At 42.6% G+C, this 15,867-nt stretch overlaps 1 protein-coding gene across 2 annotated transcripts; it reads right to left on the minus strand.

Moving 5' to 3' along the window:
- Nucleotides 1-682: 682 nt before the first annotated feature.
- Nucleotides 683-15,091, minus strand: usp36 (ubiquitin specific peptidase 36). 2 transcript variants are annotated; one of them, XM_072368312.1, is made up of 20 exons: nt 14,998-15,091; nt 11,211-11,476; nt 10,888-11,109; nt 10,246-10,356; nt 8,785-8,887; nt 8,639-8,706; nt 8,088-8,158; nt 7,907-7,989; nt 7,692-7,803; nt 7,451-7,591; nt 7,239-7,339; nt 7,005-7,143; nt 6,516-6,878; nt 6,190-6,414; nt 5,645-5,769; nt 4,874-5,542; nt 4,470-4,672; nt 3,055-3,243; nt 2,837-2,952; nt 683-2,733 (listed from the first exon to the last, which is right to left on the minus strand). In XM_072368312.1, exons 2-20 carry the CDS (start codon nt 11,461-11,463, stop codon nt 2,602-2,604), a joined length of 3,426 nt encoding a protein of 1,141 aa, XP_072224413.1. In that variant the 5' UTR covers nt 11,464-11,476; nt 14,998-15,091; the 3' UTR covers nt 683-2,601. The 2 variants fall into 2 exon arrangements, with proteins under 2 accessions (XP_072224413.1, XP_072224412.1); XM_072368311.1 differs by having other exon boundaries at nt 6,516-6,896.
- Nucleotides 15,092-15,867: the final 776 nt, after the last annotated feature.

Raw genomic sequence — 15,867 nt, forward strand, 5'->3', positions numbered from 1 at the left:
ACAAACATAAACCTTAATTTAAGATAGTCATTAGCAATAGTACTTTTTTCACTTTTGAGACAGCAGAGAACAAACCTGACACACCATAACCTGATTGTCTTATATTCACTGTTTTCTGCAACTTTGTCTCTTCCAAGTCCGAAACAACATCTGAGTCTTAAGCTGCAAAATGCATCAGCTACCAGGTGCCAAATTAAAGGAAAGACAAAACACAATGGATGCAGAGGTTTCTCTTCTCTTCTGCTCATGCTCGGTGAAATTAATTCAAATTCAGAGCATCGGCTTAGCCGATTTTGACTTGACGTTGTCCAGAAGAAAACCCGTCTTTGACAGAGGATTCTTTGTTGGGGCACAGTTGGAGGAAGCTTAAGCGACGAAGATTGCTCAACTAGCTCTTTGTTGTAGATAAAGCACATTTGCCTGTGCACGCTTGTGCATTAGTGCCACGTTTAAGGAAAAACCCTTTCTCGGGTTCCTCATACTGTAAGTGCAAGATGCAGTCAGACTGTCAGCAAGAACTGGTTAAAAAATACCTACGTAAGCCAAGGAAGAGGTGCATAAACTGCCAGTAGAAACCCAGCTCAGGTGCGTGTGAATCATTCCTTCCCCACAAATTTCCACAGTGGAAATACTTAACACTGCTAAACTGAAGCAGAACAAGACAGAAAAGTACACGGTCACCTCACAAAAGTCACAACTTTATTGCACCTTATAGTTAACTATAACATGGCAAGAGCAACTTTCACTATGAAAATTCTCTCCACTGCTCAGAAAAGATGGTGCAAAATACAGAATCATCAATGCAAACATGGAAATGTCCATTCGCTTTAGTAAGAGTTCCTCTGTGACACTTTGAGAGTCCCACCCTAGTTTCAGTTTAACAGTCAACCAACCTCCTACGGAAATTAGACTGCCATTTCCTCTCTTGTACTGTACACTCTACAGTGACGCAGGGAAGGTCTCGCATAAAAACAGACAACTCTCTTATACACAAACAAACACATTTGCAGATAAATTCTCAAGTTAACGTCCACCAACTAATCTGAGTATTAGTAGCACATTAAAGATCTGTGTCTTTTCTTCTTTAAATTATATATTTATAACATTAAATCCTATTTCTTTTTATAGCCAATTCAAGGCAACATCTCTAGAATGAAAAATGCATGGGCGAATCTTTACAGCACTGGAGGGGAAAACACAGGTGGCACGAGATGGACTGTACAGTCTTCTGCAGAGGCAAAGCAGTTTGTTAGAACATTAGCTTTTCTGTGCCCGAAAATCAGTGGAGGACGTGCCCATGGTTCCCACACCTGAAATACTTTGTATAAAACAGTTTGTACAGGATGCAACTTGGTGGTCCAGGCAGAAGGGCTACAATGATATGAAACAACGGGGGGTTTGATCTGAACAGAGGTATAGATGAGATACGAGAGGTCTGGGTTCCTGAGTCTAAGCCCAGTTTCTTGGTGACCAGTGTGATGGTCAGAAAATTGCATAGAGATAAAAGATACACGAGGACAGTAAATGATCATGTGGCAGTCCCATTCTGACACAGTGCCTTCAGTATAAAATGTAACCCCTTTATTTCAGGACATTGGTGAAAAGTTTGTGGTGAAGTTCATTTGCAGAGGATCAAACGGGTCCAATCTCCAAGACTGGATCCTTCCAAATGAGAAACAGACGAGATGCTCGCTTTAATATCTGCACCGCTGAAAACTACCGCTTCCCCCAGAAACCCCAACTTCAACGCCATAAAAAGCCCGTTGCACTATGAGCCGTTTGAAAACAACACAGACACACAGATAGTTAAAGCTTGTAGAAACTGGCAGACCGTGTTTTCGTGGTCCAGATTTTCAGAAAATCTGAAGTAAGTGAATTTGGTGAGGAGCAAAAAGAGCACAAAAGAAAAATATATATCAAGATTCGCAGAACTAAAAACGAAATTAGGCTTCGTCAATTTTCTCGAAGCAGCTGAGACGTGCGTATTTGGAGAAGGGTGAATATTTAAAGCTCTGTTTTTACCAACATATGCAGGCAAAATTTGGTCCAAAAAAATTAAAAAATAAATGCCACAGTGCAGTAAATAAAAACAGTGAGGGGGAAAAGGGCCATAAAAAATACAATTTAGGAAACTTAAAATATACGTTTTTCAAATCATTTTGAATCTTTGTAATTTAGTATAGAAGAACATCAAAAGAAGCCAGAGTTACAGCTTACTCCTCACAGTTATGGTGCATTTCTATTTCATTTCAGAGTTGCTTTCGGAGCAACAACTAATGCTCAAAGGGACGTCGGCATACAATAAACTTGCGACATGGACGCGTAATGGTTTTGGGACGCTCACTGTGGCATTCAGATTAATCTGGGTTCTGAGATCCAATCCGGCTTGCCAATGAAGAAAACATTTCCTGTTTAAGCGGGACCTGATTGATGAAAACGCTGTTGGTCAAACCGTCTGCGGCACATATCTCAGACTTAAAATTGGGAAAACCAAAGCGAACCCAATGCAGAGATGGGGAATAAAAAGGATGGAGAAACAGAAATTTGATGGAGAATATTGTCTTGATTTGCAGTAGGCGAGACGTTCGCCGCAATCTGGGCTCAGCGACGGACTCCAAACACCCGCTTCCCTCCAGGTGTTACAGACCACTTGTTCCGCCTATCCTGGATCTTCTGGAAGATGCTGCTGCCGCTTCTCCACTTTTCTCTTTTATAGTTCTTCACTTTCTTTACCTAAACATATATAAGAATGCAAATCAAAACGGAGCATAAACACTGACCGATTTGTGTTTTATGACATAGAAGCACTAATTCATGACATTCGTTTTCTCCTCACCTTCCCACTGTCAAATTCTTCATCCCACTCATCGATCACAGTGTCACTCCTGGCATTGTGGACATCCTCAATAGCATCTCTGCTAATAGCAGAGACCTCCCCATCCCAACTGAGGACTATGTAAGAAATACAAAACGTGTTCATGCATTTCAGGACGCACTTTCCACAAAGCAGTCACCAGGCACACATTCAGATTTGCACATCACTCCGTGGCTCACCGTTGGCTCCGTAGGCTTTATCTGTGGCGTTCTGGAGTAGTTCTTCCACCACGTCGCTGCTCTTTTTTCCGTCCCAGGCTACGCGAGCAGCACGGCTCGGGGCATCGCCCAACGCACTTCCATCTGCCGCTGGCGCCTGGCTGCGTTTGTAGCCATCTTTCACTTGGCTGTCCCACACCACCACTGTGGCTGGAAACCATCAGAAAAACAGAAATTAAGAAACTGATCTAATAACCAATCAGTCCCTCTCAAAACCTAACAATCCATCCTCTGTAGAATAGTGAAGTGAAGCTATGTTGGTGCAGAGTAAATTTATGATGTGGTTGTACCAATAATCACTTCACACTTCTTACAAAAACTTTACAAGCTTTAATATCTGTATGTTTATGTGTTGCTTTTGGTTTCTTCACAACAAAGCACCTGTCTAAATATCTCAATACATATACATCTTCCATACCTATTCTATTATCCGTGCCAGTGGTGTCAGGGAGAGCAATGGACGCCACTGAGAGGTGGAGACTGCTTGGCTTAGCTCATTCTAAACATCCTGTCTAACCAAGGGAAGGCTGCAGAGATGCTCCGGCTCAAGGTGAAAATGACTGGACCGGCCCATTGGGATGTGACAGGCCAAATTATAGCGTCTCTCTTGACTTGAGAAGGGAGACACACGTAGAGCTGAAAAAAACTGCTGTGAGTGACTCCCGCGCAATGAGGGAGTCTGAATTAGCGCGAGGCTCTGCTGTCATTCGGGTCAGATTAATCAACCGAGCCACTTCTCCGGTCCGTTGTTTCTTTTTGCAACCAAATCTTTATCTTCTACGTTTATTTTCCTACTAACCCTCACTAATGGAACTGTGCACATGCAGACCTTGCATGTCACTTGTCTGCAACTCCCGTGTTTTGTAAAGTAAATTTTAAAAAGACTATCTAGCAGAGAGTTTTAATTCCCACTCCCACTGGCGTTAACCTGCCTTTTTTGACATTGGAGGGCTATGGCATATGAATGGATCTCAATGTCAGTTTCTGACCAAAGGTCTGTGCACTACTAACAACAATCAAGTAGCATAAGTAACTAATTACCATAAATAATCCTCATTTCAAGCTTGTCGATGCCAGGTTTTTAGCAGCTCAAAAGTTCCGCTCAGTCATTATCATCACAATAAATGTAGCATTTGCACACAGAAATTTAGCACATCAATAACAGTAAGCCAAATCCCACAAATTTCCTTCTGGATCTATAAAGCATCTGTCTATCTACATGCTATCATTACGCTGAAGCTTAATGTTAGAAATAGTCCTTGTGTGTTTGTTAATCATATTCTTCTGGCTTGGTCATTTTTTTAAGGACCACAAGATTACACAGCCCCCCCCCTACACTTCCCCTGGCATAAATCCAGGAGCCCCTGCTGACATACCTGTCCTTGTTTTGCCTGTTTCGTTGCTCTCTGTGGTGCTCTTTGTGGAGGGGGGTTTGGCTGCTCCAGGCTCAGGATGCTTGCTCTCCTCCCGCTGTCGCATCTCTTCTTTTAGTCTCTTCTTCTTAATTTTTAATTTCTTTTTCATCATTATTAAATCGGTTGTGTCATTAGAAATGTCTGTGGTCTTCATGTCAGGATTACTGTTTGGAGGGGGAGGGGGGTTAGAAAAGCCACAAAGCAGACATCTTTTTTTACTGCATGTCAAAGCAAATAAAGTATTTAGAGAGGAGAACACCTGATGTACATCCCTACAAACACATTTAGAACAGTATGTATTTTCTGGATAAACTAGAAATGCAGACGGATGTTCTAAATGACTGAAAAACAGAACTCCCGCCCACCTTTTTGATGTGGGGTACGCAGAAGTTGCTTCCTGCAGAGCCTCTTCAAATTCAGTCATCTTTTTCTTCTTCTTCTTCTTCTTCTTCCTGCTCTCCTCCGTCTGGTTTGACTCGCACCGTGTTGGGCTTGCGCGAGATAACGGAGGCTGTTCCTTTGATAGTTCTGCATCTGAAGTAGATGTTAGGCTCCATAAGCCACCCTGACACCAATCCTCCTCCTGACATGATGCGTCCAAATGAGACGGGACGCACTTCCTCTCGTTCCTTTCACCATCCTCGCTCTCCCGCTTTCGCTTTTTCTTCTTCTTCTTGCGCTTCTTCTCGTTTGCCGACTCAGCGGGGCTGGACTGCGTGACGGGGGCTGCGGATGCATCCGGCTGCGTGTCGCCTTCCACCTCAGAGTGCCGCCGCTTCTTTTTCTTCTTCTTCTTCTGGCTGGCTTTCTGAGCAGAAGAGTTGAAGTCTGGCTCTTGACACACAGAGCTGAGGCTGTTGGAAGACTTGGGACTCTTTGGGGCCGGACTTTGAAGCCCGTTGGTTTTATGAAAAAGGCTGGCATTTGGTTTTTGCGGTGTGGAGAGAAGAGACTGTTTCTGTGGGCTCTGCTGTACCAAGGATCTACGTGAGTGGGCAGAATGTGATGGCTGGGCTTTAGTCGAATGAAATGGGCTGAAAATCATCAAGACAAACCCGATATTTTAATCAATTCAAATAGACAAATCTCAATCTTGAATTGCACCTCCCAAGTAAAATCAAGTTCACATTTCATACCTGTGAATGTGAGTGGGCGAAGCAACAATGAGGGAGTTAAGTTGATTGTGATGCATGGGGTCACTGGACAGCTGGTGTGGCAAATGGGGCAGAGCATCAGTGCTGCTCAGACTCCGGCTGCGAGCCTGCAGTTATCGACATAAATAAAAACTTGGTGGTCTAAAGAAAATAGCCATGAATGTGACCAAAAATACGGAAGAAAATCAAATAAGGAAAGGGATGGAAGGAAAAGATGGAAGGGGGGGGAGGGGAAATAAAGAGGAAAGGGTATGGCAGAGAAGAATTAGAAATGGTTAGAAAAAAAGAGAAACTAAAGAAAAGGAAGACAAGTGCTGACATGGTTGATTAGACAGGTCACACTGGAAAAATAACATCACACAGAACAGAAAGGAAAACTAGCAGAGATGTGAGCGTGTTTAACTGCCTTTATACAGCCACTCACTGAAATCAACGACAACATTTTGGGTAGCAGTAAGAAGTGACACAAACTACTCGGAGCGCGTGCTACAGCAGGAAGAGGTCGAGCTAACGTGGATGGCGTTTACCTTCTTGGCTGACAGCGCCAGTTTCTTGGCAGGTGGTGGTGACATGGTGCTGGTGGCCTCAGATGTGATGTTGTTGAGAGCTGGGGGTTTGATTTTTGCCGTCTTCTGCTCTTCTGTGCTCTGAGAGCGTTCAATGCTCCTGGCTGGAGATGCGAGGCCACCGGAGCCTTTGCGAGGAGTGGAAGGAGTCTCTCCCACTGGAGCACTTTTGGGACCAACAGAGTCCTGGCCAACACAAGGACCATCATTGGTTAGGATCACAGCTTCGGCATCCACACAACCTAAAAGCAGGATTTGTATTTGTGCTTTTGCATTGGTTATTGTACCTTTGAGTCAGTGGTGTCAGCAGAGGAAGAGTCAGACAAAGACTTAAATGAGGTAGACGCTGCCATGCCTCTGCCCTCGCCACCTTGTTTTTTATCCCCCTCCGCCCTGCTGACCCCGTTGTTGGAAGGAGTCGGGGTGGTGCTGCGGGACTGCACCTGACTCTGGGGAGAGGGCTTCTTCACCTTCTTGGAAGGCTCCTCGATAACCGTGGGTCCACCGGGCAGCTTGGGTGGACCGTTGGAGGATGATGTCCAGTTGGAAAGTCTGGACTGGGACTGAGTGCTCGCACCGTTCCTGGAAATGGGCAAACCCAACCCACCATCCATAGACTGGATCTTACGCAGCTGTGAAGGCTCCAGTTTCTGCCAAGAAGTATTGAACTTTGATGCAAAACGATGTATTCAGTTTGACTAAAAGTCAAAAGGTGCCAAACTAGACAAACACTCAAAAAAAAAATGAATAGGATCAAACATCAGCTCTTCCTTTACCTTTGTGACCTGCGGGGAGGAGAGAGGCCCATTCAGACTGGCCCTCTTTATCTGCTCTGATGATGCACTATTCTTCCCAGAATGCAACATCCCCTGCTTTGTGGCCTGTCCATCTGCATTCTTCCTCGTTTCAGGGATCCTTCATGATACAATTAAAGAAATCAGTTGATGTAATAATACACTCAGGAGGTGCAGATCTGGTTCTATTTTTTTTAAAAATGATCAATGTCTTACCTCAGATAGAAAAGGACGTAAGCCTGCTGGTTCAAAACCACTTTGATGTTACTCGAGTGCACCATTGAATCATTCATTTGGTACCATTGTCCATTACTTGCCTACAATGGAAAGAGATAAACAAGCACAAAAAAAAAAAAAAAAAAAAAACGGCTGTTAATTTCAAGCAGATATTCTAAAATGAAGACGTAAGACCGCAGTGGTCACTTTACCTTGACGTAGCAGTAGTAGTGGCCAGCATGACAGCTGTAGCCAGAATGCACCAGGACAGCATAGAGGCCGTACATAACAGGGTCACCTGAGCTCTGAGACATGTAGGGACGGATGTTGAGGAATTCTGGGTAACCAACATCCTGAGGAAAAAAGGACAATGAAACAAAAGCGAGTTGAGACACACAGAGGAAAGAGAAGGCTCTTTTAAAACAGTCAGCGGTGTGCAAATCAACCGCTTACCTTTGTTATTTTTCCTCCGCTGAAGTTGGCAAATCTCTTCAGGGAGAGGGTCAGCACGTTAGATGTTCGGTGGACAGTGAAGCGCTTGGTGGCCGGCACTTTCTTTTTGCACCTGCGACCACAGAAAGATTCACGATCATCTCTTACCCGAATAAATGTTTGCCATAACACCAACACAACCATGGACGATGTCAGAGAATAGAAATGACACTCACTTGGCGCACATATAGGCATTCTCTCCACTTAAAACATCTGGTTTGACAAATAGCTCCAGGGCTCGCACTATGTTTGCAGCTTGCTGCGAATAAGAAAAAAAAATACACACTTCAGTGTTGCTGCTGCAACTCTATGTTATTCCGTCTAATAAAAACCATCTGGAGACGTTGTGCAACATACCCGTATCTCCACAGCGATGTCCAGGTAAGGGTCATACGTGTCCGACACACTTTTACAAATGGAGCATTTCACTGAAAGACAAAACAACAAATCTGATTTGTGTGGATAAATGCAGCCTGTGCAGTAAAAGAAGTGCCTGAAATCAAACTTTAACCATCACCGGTTTCAGAACCTGACAGCATGTTTTAGGACAATGTGACACTTGAAACCACATAATGAAGGGCCTGCAATTTAACAAGCTGCTCCTCAATCTGAAGACGATAAAGCATGCAGAAACGTCTACCATCACTGTTAGATAATCATCATAAGCGCTTTTCTTTAAAAAACTTCCAAAGAGCAAAACAGCAGCAGCTTAAGACGTGGACACGATCCAGATGAAAAGCATTGTTACAGAATAAATATCGAACCAAAATCATTTCATGTTTCTTCTTTTGTTGACACCGACTTAATTGATTTCTGCTAGAGGAATTGTTCAATAATGCAAAACATCTGCGAATCTGCACAGTTCTAGAAGCCGACGTTTCTGTCTGTTAAAGAAGGACAGCGAATACCTCTCGACCTGAGGTAACCTCCAAAGATCTGGTGAACCAATGTTGTGGCCTGAGTCTGCCTATCGAGCCTAAGAACAGAGAGAAAACAGGTTAGCGATCACACCGTAGCTTTCGGAAAAACACAGACAATAAGCATAAAAACTTACTTGGGGTAGCCATTGAGACAGGCTTTCTGCATGGCGTCAATCGTGTATCGCAAGAACTCATGGGCGTCCTCTTGGCTCCCGAAACGAAAATGTCTGGCAATTTCTGTGGGAGACAAATATAGAACAATAATATTTAACAAAAAAGCAGAAATCAGTGGATCATTGATTGCAATATGGGTTCGATCTACTGCTCAAATCTTTAAAGTTTCTCCGACGTCCCTTAAATGTTGTGATTACTAGCAAATAAATAGCTACGTAAAACACAGAGAATTAAAAGGGAAAAAAAAGGGATTTTGTTCAGCCAGCATGGTTATTCTATGAAAAGGAAGGTGACATGTAGGAACATTAATGAAGGAAAAATAAATAAGAGCATTTCTGCTCAGTTAATATACTGTGAAGTTAACCGAGTGCTCCGAAATGGCTACTTAAAGCTGACCTCAAATGTTCGCACACCATCAATCTGAAGCTCAACTATGATCAGATAGAAAGCTTACGGTCGGTAACTTCAGCAGGCTGGCCTCTCGTCTACAGTAAGAGTCTCGCATTAAAGCTAATGCAGCTGGAAACACTTTGCCCCTCTGTGATTTCTTAATGGGAAAGGGGAGAGCGTAAGCTGGCAGAATTCTGATGTGGTCATCACTACATTCCCAGCACAGCATCCTTACTCACTGAGGATAATTGAGTCACATCGAGGGGGGGGGACCAAGACCCCATGCACTTATGACCAATCCCAGGCACTTATAGGAGGGAGATAACTGCATGGAGACAGTTATTAAAAACTTTGTTCATGAAACTGTGGAATTGCCTTAGGATCTCACAGCCAATCAGCTGAGCTGAGCTCTTATATATGTTGGATGCGACATGTCCATATATTATCATTTTTTGGGGGTAGTACTGAGAATAAGCACAGAAATGTTCCAGATGGAATGGCAGATTTCTCGGACATCAGCTACACGAACGTAAAGGGAAACGCATGCAGGGAGCGAAAAGAGGCCGGTGGGCTTGTACATTTTTGTGCTAAAGCTGCTCCTCTAGGCCCGCAGTCACAAGGAGACAGAGAGGGCATTGGGGAAGGAGGGAGGGAGGGAGGGAGGAGATAAAGGAGGAGGGGAGGGACAGAAAAAGAAGTACAGGAGGTAGAGAGTGCAGCAGCATACAAGGAAGAAGTACGCAGGTAGGGAGGGAGGGGACTGGGACGCAATGAGACTACAGCACAGCACGTCAAAGCCCATCTCAAGCCTCATCTTTACAGTCGATGAATGATTCATTCACTACCTGCACTCTCACTACTCCACTTACATACTGCAGTTACCGGTTGCCGTTGTTGCAACAGTGGAAAAGTTTGGCGTCTCAGTGTCAGCTGGTTTTACAACTAAATATCAGACTCTGATACATCTGACTCCTGACCCAACCTGCGCTGCCAATACAAACCGCTCAGACACAGCCACACGGCGCTCTTACTTTTTAGGTCTCTGATGAAGGACACGGGCTTAATGGCGTTGCCTGTGTTGGCAAAGGCTTGGATTATATGGTTCTGCATAACGCAGATCATGCAAAAGCCTGACTGGTGACCTGAAACACAAACGAGATACAAACGCTTTATGCGAGACAAACTTCCTCAATTTCATGCAATTCAAAAAAAAATATATATATATTTCACTTTAAAGTATCAACTTGGCATACGGTTGAATGTTAAAAGAAAATAGATTCCGCTAAATATGTGGGAACAAGACAACTGCCCTGCAAAGTCAATCTCACTCCTAATACATTTCTTATGAAGTTATTTTTTAATGAGGGAAAGATACAGAATACTTAGATAAGCTGAAAATAGCTCAGCAATGCAATTACCATTGTGTTTGTTGCAGAGGCTAATGTTCAACACCCCATAAAGGCTTTCGTAAGACTACAAAGTTAAAACAATACGACATAAATTTACTACATAAATCAGATAAAAAACTAAAGGCTCAGAATCAGCTTGAAGTAAACCCACAATGCCGTTCTGCTCCGTGTCATTTTACAAACTGTGCGACTTGTGCATACTGTTCAGGATTATGTGAGTGAATGAAAAGCAAGTCTGGCAAGCGCACGAGTAAAGGTACTCACAGGCACGACTGTGCTCCTTTGAGAGCAAGTAGTTGGCAAGCGGTGGGGTGTAAGTGAGACACTGCACGGTGGAATTGAGGAAGCAAGTGTTTCCGAGGTTGTGGAGGCCGGCTCCCACCCTGTACACACGCTCCCACTTAAGGGTCAGCTTGTTCCCTGGAAAGAGCATCTTCTGCGGGGCCGGGATCCCATCACTCTGACCCCCAACCACATTCTCTGAGACTGAGGGTGCAGGTAAACACAGAGCTATCATCTTAAGTTAGGAGAAAGACATCGAAAATATCAAACCCAGAGAAAAATTCCAGTTACATTTGAGAGCTTACCTTGCCTCTTTATTTGAGGAGGCTCGGTAGCCTTCTGCCCAGTGGCCCCCTCAGTTCTGGGATTGAGGATCACATATTTGTTCTTTAGGCTGTCCAGCTGATAGGAGAAACCTTTGCTGGCAGGCTCAAACTCGATTTTCTGCAGAAGGACCTTCTTAGCAGAAGAGGCCAGGAGTTTGTTGAGGTCACCCTCATCACCTGCCTCTTTTCGACCAGGTTTTAATGCCTCCTTGAGTTTATCTACTATCGGCATCGTTGGAACATCACTGCAGAGAAAGACAAAAAGCAATGGTCACTTCACAGGTTAATGTTTCACCTTTATACATAAACACCCGATTCAAAGTGACACGACTGAAAACAATGTTCAAATAGATTCTAAACTGGTCTCTTAGCTAGAAATATTAGATACATGGATCTTTACTGTTCCCTTGGGAGGTGCCCTCTGGGAAATTAAGGTGCATATTAACAGTCCTGTTTGAATGTGCTTGAGTAGGTACTTCTACAGGCTGCATTTCCTGAAGTTGCGTCACAAGTGATGAGGACAAAGCACATCTGAGAAGCCAGCTGGGTCTTGGCAGCTGTCCCTACTGTTACGCAACACATCAGAGTAACATGGGATGGGGGAGCGTATAGAATAGAAGAGGATGAGCGCATCATAAGGTGCAAGCAGCTGCCGTCAAGCCACACTTAAACAAGATCTTTTTATTCCCCTCTTTGCCTTTCAGTATTTCCATTTCAGTAAGACTGAGGCATCCAAAAGAAATCGTGGCTGATATATGCGGCTTTAAAAAGATAAAACACTTGGACTTGGTCTGGTGTTCTTTTAAAGGCAATAAAAAGACCATTTCAGAGCAAATACAGCATTTGTACATTTCCAGAGCCAAAAGTCATCTGTCGGGGTAGATGAATGACTTCTGATGTTTCATTTTCTCTGAAAAATATGTTCGGCGCGGACTGAATACAGCGTTCATCCTTCATTTATTCTCAATTTACCTGTGGGATGCCTTAAACACAGACAAATACATTTCAATAACCACCCGCCCACCGTGTAGATGTTTCATTGGTGCAATAAAACAGCAAAGACACATTTCCACAAGAGCCGTGCTCATCAGAGTGGGCAGTGACGTCATGAAGAGGAAGGAGAGCTGAACATGCATTGTATGCACAAGGGCACACTGACCTTCCAGTGCTGCTGATACTGAGAAAACTAACAACGGCGAAGCGCGCTGGGACACAGCTAACAGCAGGGATGGAACTACAGGACCCGACACAAATACTGATGAACACACCCCAACGTGGTGATCAATCAGATTAGAATTGCATTAATTAACAATCCAGAACAGTGGTTTGGTTTTTTTGGCATTTGTAACAACAAAAAGGCCAAATGACTTGAGATCCCGTTATTAAAGGGATAAAAAGGGTTGTGGTTGATTTCTCCTCCATGTTTAAAGCGAGAAGAACTGTTCACCAGCTGTGACGACAATGGATCGATATTTTTTGAAGCAAACTACTGAAATCCAGGCTTAAATTCAAGCTTGTGGTTCTGTCGTGCGATCGGTGACACAAGGCAGGTCATCTACGCCACCTCACATATAAAAACTACCCCGGTGATGCCTTAATTAGTCAAGATGGCAAATGAAAGCCTGACGTCGAGTACCAATTACAGGGATTAAAAACATATTAAATCGTCTCTTTGGTGTCGTTTCTCACGCTATTAATATTCAATCGTCTACATCTGCGATTGTCTGTTTCCCCATTAGTGGCAATTATGACATTTTCATACAAATAATCTGTCTTTGTTCATTTTTAAATCATTTTATAAAGTGAATGCGCTCATTGTGCAATAAGAAACAACCTGTAAAGGATAAATACTTTTAATTCTTATTAAGAATAATAAATACAGCAACACAAGCAGGTCTGTTTGCCTTTGAGGCTTTTTAATATAAACTGCATATAGCCTGTATTAAGAAGCTGTAAACTATCACTGCCTCAAGTCTATCACAATATGGAGGGGAAAAAAGCAGCGATTGTGAAGACATGATCCTGATAATCTCTAATTACTGTGCTAATGCAACAAACTGTCAATCGTGACCGGTGTAGTGGGGACCACTGACATGCAGTCTCCCTGATCACAGAGACGATATGCAGGATGCTTTCATTCATGTGGAGAAAGGTAAGTCCGACATGCAGGCTGCACATGAATTAAAAGTTTTACACACGAAATAAGCAGGTACGCCCACACAGAACCTCGTAGGCACTCGTTAATAACGGCATGTATTCAATGCAAACCAGAGCAGACGTGTGTGCACCACCAAATAAGTAAAACAGGAGACCTGCACAAAAACAGTCGAGTCACCTACAACTCAAAAAATATACGAATTGTTCAAGTTTATCATTAGGATAAGTCCAAACTGTTTCTTACATTATGTAAACGTCAGGACATGTATTGTAACTCTTATTATTATTTACATTTGTTATATGCAATAAACTGCTAAGGATAAAAGTGCAGACCATTTACCAACTAGCATTTACAGCCAACCTGCTCCATGACCCACAGCCAGCTCTCTTTTATATTGAATCAGTAATATTTTGATCTGAGATGAAGCAAATTAACATTAAATAAAAGTCTGAGGGGTTTTCTTTTCTTTCAAAATACAAATATATACATCAATCTTTTGTATGATATCTATTAGAAATTATCTCAATTGTACGTCTATTGGAAAATTAACAGAAATTAAATATGCAACTATTTTGCTGACAATTTCCAAGAAAAAGTTTATAGAAGATGAAGATGAGGATCTTCTGCTTTTTTTTCTTTTTACATATGGTTGAAAATGTTTATTGTTCATGTTCTGGGAAAATGTGGTGTGCATTTTTAAATTAACTTACAAAATGTGTTGCAGGTGAATATCAAAAGAACCTGCACTTCTTACCTTATTCTGAGTTAGAAAAAAAAGGAATATTAGAGATCACACAGAAGGTGATCATTTATACTTTTAAGACCTAACACAGACAGGTTTGTATGTTTTAAACGATCCTCCCCGCCAGAAAAAGAAAGCGAAAACACAGGTCAGGACAAGTTACAGACAGAGTCTAATCTTAAGGTTAAAGTATCGAGGCAGGCCTCTTATTTTTCCATATTCGTTGCGAATAAAACATTGTCACGGAAACAAACGATCAAAAGAGCAACAGAAACTAGAATCACAAATCGATGGACTTTTTTAACGTTACGTGAACGCAGCATCGCTGCTGTTGTCACTCGAACAACGCAGACGGAGTTCTGGCTGGTTTTACTAAAGTAGCTAGGTCGCTGATTTTACAGGTTATCTGTTGGTGTGAATAGTTTACTTCGAGGTCAGACTCACACAGCAGACTGAGCAGCTGGACTCAACACTTGGGACCACTAATCAACGCTTACATGCTAGGTTGCTAACCTCGGTCACAGCAATTTTCGATCTGGATGGTTTAGATTTAAAGTCAAACAAGGGAGACCACATTCACTAAATATCGTAAATATTCGATATTTATTTTTTATTTACCCCATATTATCGAAGTTTTCTTGTCGTGCAATTGTATGTTATAAACCAGCAATGACAAATTAGCCAGCGAGCTAACTTAACGTGGCGAGAGCCTTAGCCTTCCTCAATGCTGCAATGTGGGTTAGCATCTCAGAATCCAGGTGGCTAACAATCCCTAACTGCCACATCCTAGCTTCCAGTCTGACGCCATCGGTTTTAACAGACTCAAGCCACATTATTTATATAAACACTTGCATTTGTTCACTCACCTTTCTCTCGATCGGCCAAATTATTTAACAATAGAAGGGTCTGCTCACTCAGCTGAAGCTACCGAGTCTGGTATTTTCCCCCATGCTGCATTATCAGAGGGCGGTAACAATAATGACAGACAGTAATCATGCACCAATCACAGCGCAGGTCATGCCGTCACAGAAAGGTTCAGCCAATCGACGCTTAAAGTGACGTCTTGCTGTCGACAGAGAACGACACGTGACTTTTAGGCAGCGCTGTTTACCATTGATGCAATCGGCACTGTATATGTTGAACAATTTCTAATAAGACAACACAGCGAAATATTACTGAGATAAAAAAGAAGATATTAATCATTAACATGGACATTTTACAGGGACTCAGCGGCTTTCCTTTGACATTTACAAAATTCCTACCAAACCTTCCAAGACAGTAAAATGCCAGTAGATTATAGCCATGGACCTTAGATGTATAGGCATATTAATTTAATTAAGCTGAAGCATATCAGCAGCACCGCCATGTAAAAGCACATTTTGAGGTCCAATGCAGCTTTTTACAGGATAATATAATAAAAACTTGAATGGATATAAATAAATCTAATATATTACTGCTCTATGTGGTTTATCACAGACAATTTTTTTTTTAAATGAAGACAAATCCAAAATCTTAAAGCACCGTAACTTTTAATTAAGACATGATTAATCCATATTATGAAATCCTACGAGTATCATGTTTGAAAAACTGCTGGTCACATGGATTGGCCTCGTGGACCCGTGAATGTCCCATGCGATTCTCTCCGCTAAGTGGCAGCAGTTTGCCACTGTAGTGTCTGTGCCTCGTCTCTTATGTTCTGATTAAGGAAAGTAATTCTACTGCATAAATTCAAATTA

The sequence above is a fragment of the Leuresthes tenuis genome, unplaced genomic scaffold, assembly GCF_036924035.1.
Source record: "Leuresthes tenuis unplaced genomic scaffold, fLeuTen1.0.hap1 SCAF_17, whole genome shotgun sequence".
In the NCBI taxonomy this organism is placed as follows: Eukaryota; Metazoa; Chordata; class Actinopteri; order Atheriniformes; family Atherinopsidae; genus Leuresthes; species Leuresthes tenuis.

Excerpts from the sequence above, each read along its gene's own strand:
- usp36 (XM_072368311.1), bottom strand. The coding sequence starts at position 11,463 with ATGCCGATAGTAGATAAACTCAAGGAGGCATTAAAACCTGGTCGAAAA. Across the intron at positions 7,804-7,906 it reads AATGCCTATATGTGCGCCAA|GTGCAAAAAGAAAGTGCCGG; the intron begins GTGAGTGTCATT and ends CTGTGGTCGCAG. Across the intron at positions 7,340-7,450 it reads ACTACTACTGCTACGTCAAG|GCAAGTAATGGACAATGGTA; the intron begins GTAAAGTGACCA and ends TTTCCATTGTAG.